General features: G+C 41.6%; 3 protein-coding genes across 11 annotated transcripts; 1 reads left to right on the top strand and 2 right to left on the bottom strand.

The window, feature by feature from the left end:
• Positions 1 to 1,305: 1,305 nt before the first annotated feature.
• Positions 1,306 to 1,640, bottom strand: LOC108093337 (metallothionein-2). Its single transcript, XM_017193333.1, has 2 exons — positions 1,562 to 1,640; positions 1,306 to 1,491 (listed from the first exon to the last, which is right to left on the bottom strand). Exons 1-2 carry the CDS (start codon positions 1,584 to 1,586, stop codon positions 1,391 to 1,393), a joined length of 126 nt encoding a protein of 41 aa, XP_017048822.1. The 5' UTR covers positions 1,587 to 1,640; the 3' UTR covers positions 1,306 to 1,390.
• Positions 1,641 to 1,869: 229 nt separating this feature from the next.
• LOC108093334 (metallothionein-4) lies at positions 1,870 to 2,247 on the top strand. The gene is made up of 2 exons (XM_017193332.1): positions 1,870 to 2,000; positions 2,064 to 2,247. The coding sequence occupies exons 1-2, from the start codon at positions 1,976 to 1,978 to the stop codon at positions 2,171 to 2,173; spliced, it is 135 nt and encodes a 44-aa protein (XP_017048821.1). The 5' UTR covers positions 1,870 to 1,975; the 3' UTR covers positions 2,174 to 2,247.
• A 373-nt stretch (positions 2,248 to 2,620) lies between these two features.
• Positions 2,621 to 18,880, bottom strand: LOC108093333 (signal transducer and transcription activator). Of its 9 annotated transcripts, none has more exons than XR_001771482.2 (10): positions 18,665 to 18,880; positions 8,613 to 9,036; positions 7,472 to 8,499; positions 6,927 to 7,403; positions 6,611 to 6,868; positions 6,347 to 6,547; positions 6,163 to 6,301; positions 5,483 to 5,653; positions 4,087 to 4,368; positions 2,621 to 3,466 (listed from the first exon to the last, which is right to left on the bottom strand). XR_001771482.2 is itself a non-coding variant. In XM_017193329.2 (10 exons), the coding sequence occupies exons 2-10, from the start codon at positions 8,735 to 8,737 to the stop codon at positions 3,458 to 3,460; spliced, it is 2,454 nt and encodes an 817-aa protein (XP_017048818.1). In that variant the 5' UTR covers positions 8,738 to 9,036; positions 17,261 to 17,633; the 3' UTR covers positions 2,621 to 3,457. The 9 variants fall into 9 exon arrangements, 3 of the variants coding, with proteins under 3 accessions (XP_017048818.1, XP_017048819.1, XP_017048820.1); XR_001771481.2 differs by lacking the exon at positions 18,665 to 18,880 and adding an exon at positions 17,261 to 17,633; XR_001771483.2 differs by lacking the exon at positions 18,665 to 18,880 and adding an exon at positions 17,261 to 17,632 and having other exon boundaries at positions 6,163 to 6,280.
• Positions 18,881 to 18,910: the final 30 nt, after the last annotated feature.

The raw sequence follows: 18,910 nt of genomic DNA, 5'->3' as shown, positions 1-18,910 counted from the left end.
TGGCAAATGGTGTGACACGAATTTCCTGCCAGGAGCAAAACAAAGCAAATAGAGCAAAACAAAACGAGACTCGATGATGGAATCCAGACGGCTGACTGGCATTTTGACTGGCTGCCCCAAACAGGAAATAGCTGTGAAAACATCATAGCTCGAACCTTTCCACCCATTCGAATTAACTTTGATGACTTGGCGCAAAAAGCTGTTACCCGGCGCGATTCCATTTCCGCCGTTTAACGTCATTAAAAGCACTGAAATTGAAATTTTGGCACCGACCTAAGCTCCAACCTGGCTACCCAAAAAAGAAGGAAATCCCCTGGCTTAACTTCACAAATCCGCCAGTTCCTCAATTGGCTGGCTGTGAAATAAGATTGTCAACTGCAATTAGCGCGCTTAATGCATCCTTCGGATGCTATAACTGACAGCCAGACAGCGTGTCCTTCTTGGCTGTCAATCTGCCAGATGCTTACCCACTTGCCTGCCATCCTGTCAGCCCGTTTGCGGCACGCATCCTGAAGGACTGTTGCAAGGACACGGCACTCAGACATGCATTCGCTGCTTGCTCGGCCCCTCCAAGTTGCACATTTAAAGACTGCGGCGACTCGAGTGCCCTTCCACGCTCTGATGGCCCTTCACCTAACGCACCTGCACAGCCAACCACACTTGGCCAAATGGGCCACACAAATGCTTGCGAGCTGTTTTGCCCGTCTGCAAATTAAATAAACCACGAAGATTATAAACTTATGACCGAAGTGGGTGACTCGAAGGAAACTTTCGCAACAAAACCCCCGGAACTTATTTAAGTCGTTTTTCGTATTTATTTATGGAGATTAAGAAGCTACTTTAGTCAAGAGTGAACTGAAATTTTAATGTTAATTATATGCTTGAAGTTAAACTAAAGTCTCCCTGTCTGATTAATTGTAGGACCATCATTTTTACTAGCGATTTAATTTTAATAGAATATCAAAAAGATTTATTGAGAACAGCAGTTAAAAAGGCAACATTAGTTTACGTCACCAAATAAACTTATCCTGAATGATGCGTTTCGATTATATGGAACAAAAACTAAGGCAAGTAAAATTAAGAAAAAATGTTATACTATTAAGAAGGTCATTCGAGTCAACAAATTTCTTACCTATTATTACACTTTTTTAAGTTAAACCATAATCTTAGATCTGTATTGTGGAACCTTGCAAACCACGCATTATTATTGAAAGCTCTTAGATGTGCAATATGCAAACTTGCAAGCCATAATTAAAGATATCTTTTTGCTGAAAGATCTCAGGCCCTTAAGTAACAACAAATGAATTAACTATAACATATAATGGTTTTTATTAAGCATCAGTCGGAGATTTGTAAGTACTATTCAATAAGGGCTATTTGTGGACACCAATCACTTGGCCTGGCAACACTTGGCTCCAGTCTTGGCGGCACATTGGCATTGGCTGTTTCCGGCGCAGTTGCCTCCGCACTTTCCGGCTGAGCACTGGCAGTCTAAAGATAAAAGGTTTATTTAGCTTATGTTCCTATTCACTTAACTCCGTTTAGGAGTATTTGTACTTACTGTTTCCGCATCCCTTGCAAGGCATCTTGATGGTTTGTTCGTTTTTGACTGTAGTTTTAACGAAACGTTGAAGCTTTGAAACTTTTTGATGATTTCTGCTTCGAAAGTTCGCCCCTTTATATCCGATCGGCTCCAATCGAAACTATGGGCCGTGCTGGCTGATAAGATAAGAAAGCCGTGTGCAGTTGCGCGCGATCGGCGTGCGCAAAAACATAATGCTTTTTTGTGCCGCGCGATGATAAAGCTGCTTTGCACACGCCCTGATAAGAATATCACAGATTTGGTGGTGCGAAGAGCACTGAAAGTACTATAAGAAGGCTGCGCCTCTCAGCTGCAAACATCAAACAGTGTTGCTAGCAGCAAAGTCAGTTGAGTGTATTTCAACAAATCTAAACAAAAAGTAAACAAAACAACATGGGTTGCAAGGCTTGCGGAACAAGTTAGTATACAGATAACCAGTGGACATACAAAACAGTTGCTTATTGGCCAAATAAATCCATAGACTGCCAGTGCTCGGCCACCAAGTGCGGCGACAACTGCGCCTGCAGTCAGCAGTGTCAGTGCTCCTGCAAGAATGGACCCAAGGACCAGTGCTGCTCCACCAAGAACTGAATACGAAACCTCCCCTAAAGCTCCTCCGGCATTGTGATGAATAACACTTCAAAATAAATACGCAAACAACTCAATTTAGTGTTTAAAATCAAATCTTTATTGGCCATTTTGACAAGAATAGTTCTTTAGTTATTTCCCACTCTAGTTTTTGAAATTGCACACCCAATTAGCGTTTAAAATTACATTTAAAACACTTACACAATGTACACAATTAATTCAAGTACACAATGAGTACAGGACATTCAAATAGTTTCCAAATATCAACATTTCTTTTTTGTCGAGCTTTTCTCATGTGTGTCTGTGTGTGACTGTTTGTGTGTTTAGTTTGTCGGGGAATGTGTGTGTGCGCTAGTTTTCACAAATAAACAATAAAAACTTTACGTACACAATATTACATTTTGTTTCTCAAATTGTGAGTACACAAAAGGAAATCCGCTTCAACTCGCATTTAAGTGTTTCAAACGTTTATTTAATTGTTTATTTATTTGGGTTGTACTTAACTCTTACAAAATTCTTAAGATTCATGTACAAAGCTAAGTGTAGTGTTGTGTTATTGTTATTGATTATGTTTACGATCTCTCACAAAAGTATCGTGTGTGTTTCTCGTGTCTCTGATAACTGACTAAATAGGCAATCGCATTTGAAATGCATTGCAAACTCTGCCCTGACTCAAACAAACAAATTAAAAAAAAAATATACATGGATTGGTTACATTTTTGCGCATTTTCAGCATTGGAAGCCAATAAAGGAGGGGTTCACATAAAGCAACTCACAATGTTTTCTAGATTATAACTAAAATTAACGCAAAAGTTCCTTGCGTTGCTGCTCTCGTTGATTTGTTTTCTTGTTTCGTTTAACTTAAACTTAACACTCGAAGTATTTTGCTTTAAAAAAGTTTTAGAATTAGGCGATTAAAATTAAAATCAAAATCAAAAATTTAGATTCAACAAATAGTTACTCACTAACTAATCCGATTTTCTCGACATTATCATCTAAACGTAATGCTTTGTCACAGACGAAAACGTCGTAGCACAAAAATAAAAGTATATGTATACATATATAAAGGCAATATAAAAATATAAAACGAATAACATGCGGACACTTTCCAAAGTTTTTATACAAAACAGAAACTCGAAATTCCTCATAAGTCAGACACGAACATAATCACGATATAAACAATGTTCTGGCTGTGTGCTGAAGGTGTTTGTGTTGAGGTGTCGCAATTTGCATGCATTGCTCTGGTAGATCTTATTGTTGTTGGTGTGGTTCTTGAGGTTTGGCGTTTCACAAAAGCTGCAAGGATAAAGGTAAGATTTGAGTTTGATGTGACAAAAAACCAATGCCCTTAAACTATTTATTTCTTAGTAAAATGTATTAGGTACACGAGTAAACATTCAAAATTTGTAGCTAACTTTGTTTTCAAAAATAGTTTCACTACCCGCGACGAGAAAGCGCTTGCGTACATGTATACGTATATAAATATATAGATAATCTCTGTGTAAATTCGTAATTACGATTCATTCCCTGTGCTGAGTTTTAACTCTTCTAGCTAGTCTTTAAAAGCTGTCGGATCCTTGACCAATGAAACCAGCTTACTTCCTTGCCGGAATCCATATCTTCTCTCAAGATTTTTATCTTGGTTGTGTATAACGTGTGTAAATAGCGCAAAACGACGATTAACGTTCAAAATTCGTTTAACAATTAACTGGACAATTATTAACATTCAATATATTATAGCATAATAAACCATTTTCAGGCAATATATAATATTTTCTCGACTCATTTGCTTAGGAATATACAATTAAACTACAACTCATTTGCTTAGCTCTGAATTTCACCCCGAGTGCAAAGAAAATTTAAGTGCGTGTAGGTGATTTTGTAGGTGGAACGATATCAGGAGATGAAATACATACCAAACAAAACCTTCCACTACGATGCATTCCAAAATCTAATTATTACATCTAGATAACATTAAATAAAACTTTCGAATAGCACAATGAGTCATGCGCCAGATCGTTGCAATCGCTGAGGTGGCGTAAACATCATCGACGGACTTCCAAGATAGCGGCCACACTTTCAGGTGTTTATCTGATTTCGTTTATACATAGGCGCCTACTTTTTTTTCTTTAATGTTAGTTTAGTTGTATACCTCAAAGTTTGTCATCGAATCGAAGTCCGCCATTCCAAAGTCACCACTAAAGAAGGTTTTGAACAAATTGGAGAAAAAATAAGAAAGAAAAAGTTAATAAATAATAAAAATCGGGATTGGATAAATCAAAATCATGCAGGCGACAAAAGGTAAGCGAGGGCGATAGTTGATATAAGTATGAAGGCAGAGAAGTGCGAAGCAAGTGAAGTTTTTAGTGTTTCGGAAATGTTTCATGTTTTATGACTTTGAGCTTTATTCAAAGCGTAAAAATTTTGGTAAAACCGGTTCCCCTAACATTAAACATTATAACGATAACATGAAGTTGATTTAAAAATAGGACAACAAAATTACAACAGCAACAAGCATGCTAGCATTCGAACAACAAGCCTCAAAAAGGGCATGCAGGAATATCAGTTTAATTCGCCAATTTGTTTTTAATCATTTTCAAATGTATTATTTTCTTTTAATCCGTTACTGCCCGGATTAGTTGCTTGGTTACACCTCAAATCGACATAGAACGGATTTATAGGTGCATGATGGTGCTGTTCTGTAAGCTGCGTTCAAAGCGAATATAGAAAAGGTAAGTAAGATAAGGTTAGTGAATACAATTTGAAAATTTAGAAGATTTGCTTCAATTTCATTTATTACAAATTGATCATGTTCAGGCTGAAAAGTTTAAAAAGACGGCAATACTTTGAACACAAGGTGAACAATAAAAAAAACTCTTCACTTAACATAAACGTAGCGTAAATAACCAGTTAGGATTCTTAAAAGTAGATCGCAATCGACTAGGGCTAGAGTTAGTAATCTCCTTAGAGAGCCCATCTGAAATGTATGAATCTGCGGGAGGGTAGTGATATTTGGCATGTGCTGCTAATGAGGCGATGCAATGGAATGAGTATGCGGTGACCAGCAGCAATTCGGTTGGGGGAATTGAGAAGATGGTGGTCAGGTCAAATCTATCGGATGAGAGCGCTGTTAAGGCGTGAGTGAATGCGGACAAACAGCTCGGGGAATATCGATATTGGATGCCAAATGTACTTATGTTATACCTTTCGGTAAGTGGTTCAATCAACTAGAGCCCAATATCCAGCAATCCCTTTTGGATGGCCTGAATAAGGGGCGATGGCACAGCTCATGCTTAATAATTGTAAACGTACTGTCTACAGGAGCTCGTCATTATGGCATCAAAGATCTCACTTATCACAGGATCGTTGGGTTGAGCGCCATTTACGATTCTCTCTAGGGCCTCGGCCGTTTCGCTATCATCGGAATCTGATTCCTCGTGTCGTGCTGGGCTAGGGTTAGTGATGGCGCTCAGTGGCGAGAAACTGAACCGTCACACGAAAATCAATAGCCGCAATAGGTTGAAAATAAAAATAAACAAAGAGTTGGGTTCGTCAGTTTCTGTGTGAGTACAAATCAAAAAGGGTCAAGTGACATGGAGAGCGCATTAAAGGCCCAACCACACAGAGTTTCCAATCAATTTTATTAGTTCATATAACAAAAAGCCTCAATTTCGGGTTAGTCAGGATCGAACGCATTCGGCTTCGCCGTTTTGCGCCTTTCCAACGTGTTTTTCGAATTCAAAGTATTGCAATCTAATTAAACGTTTTTGTCAAAATCATAATCATAACAACGTAAAGTGAAGTAAAGCAAGAAAGCAGAAACAAATAAGGCGGGTCAGCCGCAACGTAAAGGCTTTGTCAATCATCTCGGGCCGAGGATTAGCTCTACTCAAGCAATTAAACAGAAATATTAATAAACGGGTCATCATTTTTGTTGTTGCTGTTGACGGCGGATTTGCTTTATTATTGCGGCGGCGGCATGCCAAACTTACTTTCCCAATTGCATTTCCTGCTGCGGCACGTGGTGCGGGGTGCCACTGGTGGACCCGGTATCACCATTGTTGCAAACGTGAACGTGCAAAGTGCTCTTCACATAGCCGGTCACGGGATCTAGAACGAGCGGTTCAGGCTCTGATTAGGAGTGTTGGACCGTGCTACCTCGGATCGCATTCTTACCTTGACGCTTAGAGTAGAACTGGCCGAAGGCCACGTCCCTTTTCACGGGACTGCCATTGCGGTCGCTGGGGTGCAGCCAGCACAGTACGTCCAGATCACGAATGCGGTCGGCCAGGTTCAGCACCTGGAAGTCACGAGCAGTCCAGGGTGCCAGCATGGTGACCAGTCCATTTTCGTTTACATAGGCGATGGTGACTCCACCTGCAATCCAACCAAACTGTATAAAAACTCTGCAACACAGTTAGACAAGGGATGTGCACTCACCTAGTTCGCTGTCGGAAAAGCGCAGCAGGAAGGTGCCGATTCCGTAAGAAGAACGCAGCAGATCATCCTGCGCCTTGGCCTTGTTAATGAAGCCCATAATGCAGCCCTCCTTCCACATGCCCAACATGTGGTCTTTGGTGAGTTTCATGATGGCAAAGAACCACTCCCAGAAGGTGAACGTCCTGTCGGGCATGGGCTCCTTGCAGAACTGGTTCCACGTAATGTACTCAGACCGCTCCTCACGCTGGAGTTTCTCGTCTGCAAATACGAGTAAAATTAGGACCGATCAGTTGGCAATTCTGGCGATCCAACTTACAGAGGAAATCCAGGTTATCGATCGTCAACGAACGTCCTGTGCACGATCCGAATTTGGTGTTTAGCGCCACCGACAACTGGGCCCATGTGACACGGTCGGTGATCATGAAGGGATCGCGTACGATCTCCGCGAAAGCATTGTCCCAAGTGATGGTGGCCCAGGACTGGGGCTCCTGGTTGCCGTGCACGATCACCACCACGGGCAGGGACAGGGTCCACACACGAAGCTGGAAATCGTTCACTGTGGTGGTGGTGTAGAACAACAGGGCGAACTTCTCGTCCATGACGCTCTCGGTGCCCTTCTTCTCAGCCCGCTTGATCTTCTTAAGCTGCATGTTGCGGAAGCTGGCGGAGAACACATGGTTGTTCGGCTGGTACTCCATGGTGCTGGAGGCATTCTGTATCTCGCCCGACGACTGACCGGGCAGGCTGTTGTCCATCTGAGAGCCGCGCGTAACGAACCGCTGAGCTTGGATTTCTGTGGGAAAAGAAGAACAATAAAACTGTGAGCATATGCACAAGAGCGGAAGCATAATCTAGTCCCACCTGACATGATGATGCACTCGACTGTGGGCGGATTGTTGTGGAGACCCAGCTGGGAGCCAATGAGCCAGCGCACGGAGGCCGCGAAGCGCGTGTTGGTCTTCATTACTTGTGGCGGCTGCTTGTCCACGATGAAGGCGGCGCAGACCAGGTTCTTTTGTGCATTCTGCACCTGTTCAAGCAAATGCGTAAGTTCCGGCTCCTCGCTGACCAGACGCACGCGCATCGTCTCCTTCACAGCAGCCAGCATGTGGGTGATAAACGTCTCGAGCATCTCTAAGCAACGCTGAATGTCATCTAAAGAGCCCTCATTGAAAGGAGCTCCGTTTCCGGCTTGCGCCTGCTGGTGGCGCCAGCTCTTCAGCTCGTGTATGACCATGTCGTGCAGGGATTCGTAGCACATGAAGCTGCGACGCATTGTGAGCACGATGGCCGCCTTCTCGTCTATCAGGCTTCTGAATGCAGCCTCTGCGTTCGGCGAGGATGTGTAGTTCAGCATGTTGCTGTAGTTCTGAACGAGCAGCCGCCGAGCGTTTTCACAGTTACCGAACTCGTTGAGGGTCTGCATGATCTGGTGCTGGACCTCGTACAGCTCCACCTTGGGCGTGGCCATTCCGAGGGCTGGCGAGGCAATGCCAGCATTCTGCACATTGTGAATGGCGCCAATGCCCTGGACCACTGAAGGGTTGTAGGTGTTGGAGACCGCCAGTATATCACTGGTGTCCATGTAGCCGGTTACCATGGGGGTGCTGTTCATGCTGTAGGGATTGAGCGGCATCGATTGGCCTGCAGTGGGAGCCACACTCTTCTCGGTGACTAGCTGCAGCTCTTTTTGTAGGCCGCTGCGCAGGTGTGCGTACAACTCAACCGCGGAGGTGCGTTGGATGAGGGCGCAGAGCTCCACTACCCGGAACTTGAGGGCCTGATCGGTGGCAGTACGCGTCGACAGAAGCTTTTGGTGCAGATCCTCGTTGAACTTGAGGGCCACGCGCTCCAACTGCTCCGGGGAGTTTGGTGTCACTTGCTCGGACCTGTGGGGAATGGAAAACAGCCGACTATTAGAACATGTTAATCCGTATTTAAGCCGACTTAACCGTATCCTACTGCTGGCTCAAATCACCCACGTACACCCCACTCTACTCACATTATCCTGTCTTCGATCCAGGGCGCCAGGCAGAGGCGCAGGTCGAGCAGACCCTTCTCATCGTAGTAGGCCGCCATACGCTGCTCGCAGTCGGCATGACCGGAGATGCGCTTCCAAAGGCTCATGCTCTTGCTCTACCCGACAATTATGATGATGGTGTTTTGTGAGTGTGGATGCTTAGCTATGACAGCTGAATGGGTATGGTGATCAATGCAACGGTTCGGATTGACTTGGTTTCTGGATCTGTTTCTGTATCGTTTTCAATTTCGGTTCAGGGACTTTTTGATGAGGCTCTTGGCCCGATCAAGGTCCGGCTGGTTTCCACAGGCAAATGAGTCTGAGGCGTCCATAAAATGCATTCGCAAGCATGCGAACGAGATCGTTATGTGATTTGGTTTGGTTTTTATGTATGGTTAGGAGGAAACTATAAATACACAAGCATATGTACATGTGGGTAAGTGAGTAGTTTGAAATGACTTCCGATATCGAATTAATGTGATGTGATGACGCTATGGTTTTGACGGATTCAGGATAACGCAGCCCTTTGTGATTTCAACCGTATTTGCACTGCAGTTCGAGCCCCATGTCGTATACCCACAAAGACAGCTAGTTGTTTACTAATCTAACAAGGTTTGAAGTCCCCCTTCGGTCAAATAACCAAATGCAAACAAACATAATGATGTTTGTGTCATAACGAAAGGTAAAGTAAATGTTATTCAATAAGACATCTTTGTTACGACTTCTAGTACTATTGCACGTCATAAATAACTGATAATAATGGATTTTTACATTGGGAACTATTTCAATTTTAAGAACGAAATGTACTAGATGGTATAATATTTATACAACAAATTTATATATATTTATATACAAATTCTATTCAAATTTAGAATCAATATGTAGCTGAATAAATATGTTCAATTAAGGTAATGTAGGTATAATTAGTTGGGAGCTTTACAGATGGGAACAGATCCCCAGTCGTAGCGTGAGGTCATAGAACATGACTTTATGAGCGCGGTAAATAGCTGAATGAACGCGAGCAGGAGACCGGCTTTAGCCTTTAATTACCATATCAAAAATTATTGCAAATGGCAAACACGGCGAGAAAAACCAGCTCGCACGCAAGTGAGAAAGTAAACAAAACGAGGCAAAACAACGCGTGAGGTGAATTCGAGACGCTCCGAACAACAGGTGTGAAAATTAATTGCACCGCCGGGCGAGTCCGATCCGTGGGGAATTCGACTCTTTATGGCCATGCTAAATACTGCTGATAAGGCAGCCCGGTGGCCACTGGCCGAGCCCTTCTCCTGTCTTCTGTCTTCTATCTTCTATCTCCTGTCTCGTTTCTTGTTTCTCGTTTCTTGGCCAGGTCCACAGTGCGCAGCACCGGCGACAATTTCTCGTCGTCGAAACGTGACCGTAAATGAGCGGTAACCCAGACGCAGGTCCAGACTCACCAGCCAAACCCAAACTCGAATCCGAACCCGAACCGAAGCGTGTTTGCTTTTGTGGTCGATACGCTAATTTCTGTAGTTACCCGGAAAAAAGGCCAGCGCGACGCTCACGTAGCAAATATGAATGGCCCACGAAGACGAAGAAGTTGGATAAGTTGAAAGAGTGGTGCAAACAAGGCAAACCAGTCCGTTTCCAGACCGAGCAACGAAATTAGATAAGGATCTAATGACCGAAACAGGCCCGAAAATGCAGCCCGAACAAAGGGACCAGACCAGACCAGACCAGCCCGAAGGAGAGGAGCTATGATCAACAAAACAGGTCGCGATACCTGCCCCAGGAACCGAATTCGGATGTGCGGCTCACTAGGTATGAGAGTCAGGGAGTCACTCAGTCGGCTTAGGTAGATGGAACCAATACGATTGGGTAGAATGGTTCACTCGCAGGCAGGTTTCTTTCTATTCATAAGTGTGTTCTGCTGCTGAGGTTGCTGCTGTTTCTGCCCTTCGGCGCTTTTTAGTCCAAAGCAAAGTAGTTCAAGGTTCTGGTTTGGTTGCCTCTAATGTGCCGAGTCAGTTGGAATTACCTCCGCCAAGTTGGCCAGTTTTTTTTGGGTCTCCCATATTAGGAACAGCGACAAGCGGCCTTAGAAGTGTTTTTCCGCTTGTTATCAGCTCTAAAAACTGAAAAATTATTACAGGCACACAGCTGCATTTTCAATGAGTCACCCGCTTTGAGGGTTATCAATTGAAAAGTTTCAGGCGAAACAGGACCCAAGCCTCGACTAGTGGATGTTTTGATTTCTCGTATCGATTGATTGACCAGCTTTGAAATGAAATTCTCCCTGATCCCACTTGGGTTATCTGAGAAGAGCAGAGGCTTACAGCTGGCTGCAGTGCAGTCGAGCCGACTGTTTACAAACAATCAACCAAACAATCAACAAGTGATAGCCCGTCGAAGTATTGAATATGTCACAATCGGGGATCGCTTTTCCATCAAAACAATAACAAATCACAGAAAAACAAACAAATAAATGCTATATTTAAATTGAATGAAGTTTTTGCAGGTCTTTACCGATCGATTTAGGAAACTCAACTGAAGACTTGATTAATTAAACTCCCCACTTTTATACCTCAAACATTCATTTGATAAGGCCGAAACGAAAATGACAACGCCAGAATGGCAAACCATTTTGAATGATATGAAAATTACGCCGAAGTAGTTAGAATAATCAGGGTTTGCTGGAAATTGGCTTGTTTCATATATTATTACCATGCTCTGATAAGACGCTGACCAAAAGCCATCGATGAATCAATTGCCATGAAAGATTGCGTTTGGATTAGGTGGAAAACTAGTCGAACAACCGAACGAGAAACTTATCAGGTCCATTTGCCAACTTTAAATAGCCCTCCACTGCTTCGAGGAAAAGCGAAGAGTTTCTGTTTATTAGAAACTTCAAAATTACAGTGACTGAACTGCAAAAATTTGTATGCCGTTAAACATATTATTATGAAATTCGGCTAATGGCATTAATATGTTAATTTACGCACAGAGCCTTTTGAAGAGTCATAACTGGAGAACACTGGCGTATAATATCAACGAAAATAACCAACCGCAGGCCGTAATTAAATACCAAAATTGCATGGATGGACGACTGGGTGGCCACCGACCCTCCTCGGGGCCCAACATTTCCCACAGCAGTCTATATCGCAATAGTTTTTGGGTGACTCTTGTCTTTGGGGACCAAACTATGTGAGTGCAGAGTTTTTCGGGACTGTTAAGTACGTAAGTAAAAAAATACGTCACGCTTGCCAACCTAATCTTGAAATATTTGATACCAGACGAAGTCCTTTTTTGGTTTATCTTGGTCTTGTTACGCTGTGCCAAAGAAATCAGCTTAGGTTTTGCTATCCGCACGAGCAGCAACGCTGAATGAAAAGGAAAACAAAGCAAACCACGCGAAACCACAGACGCAGACAAAATAAAAAAAATTTAAGTTTTGGTATTGAGTGCTAAAAGCATAAAATCTCCCCATTGCGAGACGTCAGACCAAGAGGCACTGGGAAAAATAAATAACAACACAATATTAACAAAAATCTAAGCAAAGACAACTGATAAAGAACAAACAGTTCCCGTTAGTCACTTTAAACTAATTATGGAAATTAAAAGGAAAAAAAAAATATTTTTGGAACATTTCCACTTCCTAATTGTTGTTGGACTTATCCGAGTCTTCTGTTGTCGATTATCGCATAAGTCTAGGTTTACGAAATCTAAGAATTTCAAAAGACCAAAAGACCTTTTGAACAAAGACCGAAAGACCTTTTGATATTCTTAGATTTCGTAATCCTAGAGTTATGCGATAATAACGTTTCAAAAATATTTTATTTTTTCTCTTCTTATTTCCATAATTTGTTTAAATATCATTAAAAAATATTTGTAAAGGTTCTTTTAATTTTTTCATCATTAATTTTGCTGTATGTTTTTTTAGTGCTTCGTTACATGTCAATTTTTGTTAGAGAATGATTCGTAAAAAGTTTTTAAAATGAATTCTCGGAAAAGGTTAGAAAGTAGGTTTGCACAAAAGTAAATGGATAAATTCGAACAGCACAATATAATGGAGTCTTTAAAGAAAATTATCTTTTATTATAATGCGTGTTTTTTCTTTTTTTTTATAGGTACAACATTAGTCGGCACTCATTTGACCACAAAAGCCGCGATAACCGGTAGTTAGCCGGCGAACACAACCGCTCCCCCGCATAACCAACATTATATAGCGATTTATAACGCCATATAGAATGTGTGTTAGTTCGGAGGGGCAGAGGTGGAGTGCGAAATATATTTACCAAGTTGCAGCTACACACACGCCAGTCGGCATTATTAATGTGTACGAGGTTGTAAATGTTCACACACGTCCACGGGGGCTTCTGGGCCAAATAAACGGTGAGGTGAAAGATAACCCCACGACTGGCCGGCTTTAGGGGGTTAAAAACGTGTATACGACAGACCTCAGAAGAGCGTCACACACGCAAATACAAATATACTTCCACCACGACCACAACAAATGTGTAACGAAGCTTTTTCCATTTTTTAAATGTATGTATAAATTCATTTCGATCTCTCGACGGCGAAAATGTTTTCAGTTGCAAAACTTGAATTTGCATTGACGTCTATCTTTCGGTAAGCGTTCGGAGAATCGCCGTTTATCCAATGCATATACTATGTACCCTCAAATAAAAGCGAAACAAATCAGTTTAGCTGTCCGGAAATCCGACAGTTTGTATGCGTCTTATGATATAGTGTATTGTTGCAATTATTTTATGACATTTTGGGTCAGTCAGTAATTCTCGGAATTGGTGATAAGAATTTATATATTTTTTAATTTATCAATAATCTAATCTTGCAGTGTCTCTGACGACCTTGGGATTATCTGCAATGAAAAGCCTGTGCATGCAAGGAAAGTGGTTTGGCTGTTGCAGCGAAAATTGAACTGGTTGGGCGGCTTTTTGTATCCGTTTGTGGGGTATGTAAAGCAGCGGATCCAAGAAAAATATAAGTCAGTGCTTATTGGGGGAAAACCCGCATAGTAATCTGCATTTACAATTGGGTGCCAATTGTTATGGCATACACACATTCTTGACCAACGGATTGTTTGTTTCTATGTATCCGTATCTGTGCACGAGTATCTGTATCTAAACGAGCTCTCGCCGGCCAGCTGCCCACACAAAAATGTGCTTTTTGCTGTCGTTCGGCAAACAAAAAGCGGATCGCAAACAAACAGAGAAATACAGACAGAGGAAAAGAGAGCGAAAGAGAGAGAGAGAGAGAGGAAGAGAGAGAACAAGAAAATGGCCCAATTGCACTTTTAGCCGTGTGATTAATGCTGAGCTAGAAAAAGTCAATAGGCGCGTTTAAGATAAGCATTTGATGGTGGATGGTGACTCATCGACGACGCTACCAAACCGGGCAAACGATAGATACTCCACAGCGGGCCACTTTGTTTATCTTTGTAGATCTGCGCTGCGAAATCTTTGGGATAAACAATCTGCAGATACAGATTGAGAATAATCCCCAAAAGTAGTATGCACACAAAAGTTGGCGTATTGCCACAGCGAAAATTCTGGAAAACGTGTTATCTGCAAAGTGGGCGTATAAACAAGATAGGCCAGATAGAAAAGATCCCCATTTTCATGCGAACTGAAAAGCTCCAAGGAATCCAAGAACCGCTAGTGGAAAGTTTTATAACAGCAGCCCGGCACTGATAAGTCAGCCCCAAACTACGTATCATAAAACGTGAGACAACTGGTAATACAGTGACACCTCAATACACAAAACCCATAGCACATAATATATATTATGTTTAATGGAAAAGCCGAAGACTTTAGTTTAAAGCTTTAGTTGTTTCACATTAAAATATTAAAAAAATTTCATATATACTTTCTTTCAGTGGCACACGAATATCCCAATTTAAATATTCGTCATCCACCCGGTAAAGAAAATGTAAGCTTGTGAGGCGTAGAAGTTGGACTGTGTGGCTAATAACGCAATGGGCCACTACAATTTTCTCGGCCCCTTGGCGGCTTCTAGCTCCTGACCATTTAAAAAACCCTCGAATCGAATCCCCCACGAGCGAGGGTTCTGGCTTTGTTGTTCTTTGCCGTTCTCTTCGCTTTTTGCTTTCTGCTGCTTCGACATTTGCGAGTCAGGCGTATATTTTGTATTTTTCTTATTCAATTTTTTATAAACAACGCACACACAGTCACGGTTGCTGTGTGTAGGGGGGCGTTTGTGGTATTTGTTTTTGCACTCATAAAAGTTTAATAAGCATGCCTCAGTGTTCTTCGGCCTGTCGATGTGTGGGTGTATACCGAACATCGACCAGGGAACGCTCAAACGCCCCACCGTCGTTGCACTACCCCAACTACCCCACAAACTGTCTTCTTCGCCCCGCCAAGTGTTATTTAAGTAATCATTTATCGTTGTTGCTCGCCTGACATTTTGCACAATGTTTGTCGGCTTTTGTTTTCCATTCGAAGGCGTCGCATGGACTGGAGCATATTGGGCTATTTCAAACTGAGCTGAGCATTTGGTTTCTTATCACCAAATACACTTATGCGGAGAAACATATGTATAAAAGTCCGTTTCGACACGTGTTTCGTTTTTAAAACTTACTTATCACTACATTTTTTGGCAGCAATTATGTTTTTAAAATAATATACATATAAACATTAACTTTTAAATACTTGTGTTGCAATCGACGTGTTTAGAACAATGTTAAAAAAAAAACATGTATGTACATTTGAACAACTTTAGGATCAGACAGGTTATCAAAAAAAAACAATAAACATTTTGTTATTTGTCAACTTTTAATGTATTTATTAAGATTATTTTTGAAATTTAATTTGTCAGTTTATAATTAGCCTTAGCAAAGTCTTAACAAAATGAACTGCTTATCGGCTCAGGTCACTTGGGTCACTAAAACTTGTGGTGTTTGTTCAAAAATTAATACCAACCTTGGATTTTTTCAGTGGCAGAATTCAGAAGACCGGAAAATTTTTGTTTCATAAGAACTTTTTTTTAAATATCCTATCAGCTTAAATTATTTGTAGTAGGATGTAAACAGAGTTATAAGAAACGATATACACTTAGAACCTTTTGATTTTGAAGTGCTTTAAGTATTTTTGCACTGCTTTTTCATCGTCAGAGCTCAAGTTAAAACTATTAAAGCATAGGGCGTTTGATAAGGGGTCGTAATAAGTGTAAGTACAGTAAAAACCCAATCTATTGAGACTGGAAGCAAATAGCTACATTTACGTCTGCAGCAACGATTAAATGCAACGCAATAAGCAACATTGATAACGAGGTGTCAATGTAACAAAGTAAATAAGGGGAACTCGGCGATAAGAAACAGAGCTTGATTTGCGCTCGAGGACAGTGATTCCCATAATCGCGTAATAATTAGCACTGCCCATATCTACAGTTCCAGAAATAACTTTAAGCACATGTGGATTGGATCGGCGGCATTAAACTTTTCTGCATATGTTGCAATCCAAGCTGTTTGAAATTATTAAAAGATATAAAGACTCGGTGGGAAATCGAACTTTGAGTACCCTGTGCATTCAATTGTTTTAATTGTTGAAATAATGGTAAGCTGACTTCGGGACACTAGAACTTGAAAAATTACTCCAATATGTGCAGTAACATTAAATTTAGGTGGTAAACTCTTTTGACCGAACTGTCAAAAATCCCCTATCCATTTAGCCATCGATTAGACGCCAGACTGTGACCAATATTAATCTATTGTGCCCGCAACTACCAGGTTTATCAAATGTGAAACGCCAAGGGGTTACTGTTGGCGTCGTTGACAATCGTAATTTGTCCGAAGTGGTAAGAGACAGCCGAGTTATAGCCGGGTTATAGCCGGGCCAAGAAGTCAGGGTTGCAGAGGGAAGAAAGGGGAAAACGGTCGACGACAACGAGCAAGATAAAAGTGTTGAGCGCGCAGAAGTCGGCGACGTATGAAAGCAAGAGTAGCATGTGAATATGAGAATGATAGCCCCATACGCCAGATACAGAGAAAAGAATATATACGTTTTTAAATCCAGTTTTTTTTTTAAATTTGTATACCGAGATTTAAAAAATAGATTTTTTAAAACAAAAGTATTTTTTTAACTATCAAAGAAATTTAATTACAGACACTCGTTATAAGAATATTATTTATAACGTATGTACCTTAATAAGAAAAATATTTACTAATTCTGTTTCTTATCACACTTATTTTTTTCCGTGCAAGAGTCCGAGCAGGACGGGGAGATGAGGAACAGCTAATATACTCGATAGCAGTGCGCTGTTGTTGTTGCTGCCATTTGTGCTATTGCACTCGAAATTCTTGTTGCCTTTGTTTTTATGGGCTTTCCAGGAAACAACAATGGACGAGGAAGAAGCAGAGTGAGAAACAGGAGCGCGCGTTGCACACACATGTGTGTGTTTGTATATAAATAAAGCCTCAAGTGTTAACACATGATGGTGCATTGGTTTCGTGGCCAAAAAACTCAAAGAACCTTCCCGAAGGCCTTGCGACCACCCACCCAATATCCCACCCACTCCTTTTGCGCAGTGCACAAATGCAGTGGGGTCCTCCCACCCACACATGCACCAAAAAGCCCCCCTTTTGCTCTTTTTTCCTATTTTCTATTTACCTTTGGTACTTAAACACCAGCGCAACAACACTGTGTAAACACGCACACGACTGGCTGGTATCGCTCTGTTTGTATTGGTACGCCCGCCGCTGTTGCTCTTCAATATATTTTTTGTTATGTATTTGCCGTTTTATTTTTAAATCGTGTTCGCCTCACGCACACAAACACACACACGCAGTGCGAGAGACACGGGGACACACCCGCACACGAATTCGAAATTCAACAAGTACCGAGTCCTGCCAAAAACAAAATCAAATGGAAAAGCGAGTCCCGAAAGAAGATTGCACTTGCAAAAGAATTCAACTAGTCGCGCACTCGGAAATCGGTCCGCTTTTGAACAGTTCGTTTGTTGGCTAAATGTAGAGATGGTGTCTTTATAACGATTTTGTATCGCTTCTTTCGATAGGATTCGATAAACGAGTCATCGTCCGCTGGAGGCGCTTTCCCCTTTAACGCTTTTAACAGAAAATATTAACAGAATAAACATGAAACGAACCTCCCCCAACTCGCCAACAAACCATGTAGCTGCCCTGCAATTATTGTTAATTATGTCCCTGTTAGTGTTTAAAACATAATGCCAAAACACCTATTCGGTTAACTCACAAACGACTCCGATGGTTGTGTACCACCGGTCGCCCTGGTCTCCACTACAGTGCTGCACACCACAGTTTTTCACCAAAAATATTCAGTACATCGTTTTCTACCAGAAATGTACTGTTATACATGGTATAATAACAAAACCGTTCTTTTTTATAATTGATTTAAAAAGAAATAAAAATGAAAGTGATCAAAAGTGACAAGACTTATCGGGAAATAATGAAATAACGCTACCATTTGTATACGGTAAATATCATAGAGGTTTGAGACTTTTCAGAGAATATAAGTTTGAAGACCAATCGGCAGGTGGAAAAAGCGGATAGTGTGGACAAAAACCTTTTAACAGCTATTTTAACAGCCGCGAATAAATAAATAAACAATTCACTGAGCTTATGTCGATAAACAAATATTTATTAATCATAGGTTTGTTTACACGCGATTTTTTGGTGTTAATGTGGCGCCACAGATTAATATGCGCAGGTTGTCTGTACACACACAGACTCCCACACACACACACATGCAGCTATTTTGCGGTGTAATTAATTGCATTTAATTGATATGTCCACCAAAGTCAAGGTTACCAAAAGCAAAGAAAAGCCTGATAAGTATTTCTTGTTTGAACTTTTGTGTACTCTGCAAGCACAAGGACCTTCAATTTCACCTGTTGTGCGCAGCAACAAGCGACCATGGGTATGCCGCCCACATTCGCGCGACAGGCGGATTTTGAGGGGGAGGGTTTAAGGATGGGCTCCCGACGAATCAATACACGTAAATAATTAATTTTTTCACTTTTCGCCGAGGACTCACCTCTCAGGTTGCCTTTTTGGTTATGGCCCTTTGTCGGTGGCAGGTGGTAAGAAAAATCCCCTTGTAGCATGTAAAAGCACCGCCTGCAGCACGCGGTTATTTTATCATGCACTTGCAGTGCAACTAGACCTTAATATCACTATCTAAACACAGTTAAAACAACTTGTTTTCGTTTTTTGCGTACTCGAAATTTTGCGAACGCGACTAGCCAATAGAGATTTCGATAGTCAGTACCCCCGGAAGAGA

The sequence above is a fragment of the Drosophila ficusphila genome, unplaced genomic scaffold (genome assembly GCF_018152265.1).
Source record: "Drosophila ficusphila isolate 14025-0441.05 unplaced genomic scaffold, ASM1815226v1 contig_791, whole genome shotgun sequence".
Classification (NCBI taxonomy): domain Eukaryota; kingdom Metazoa; phylum Arthropoda; class Insecta; order Diptera; family Drosophilidae; genus Drosophila; species Drosophila ficusphila.
The sequence above is the reverse complement of the archived record's forward strand: the minus strand, read 5'-3'. Positions and strand labels throughout refer to the sequence as shown.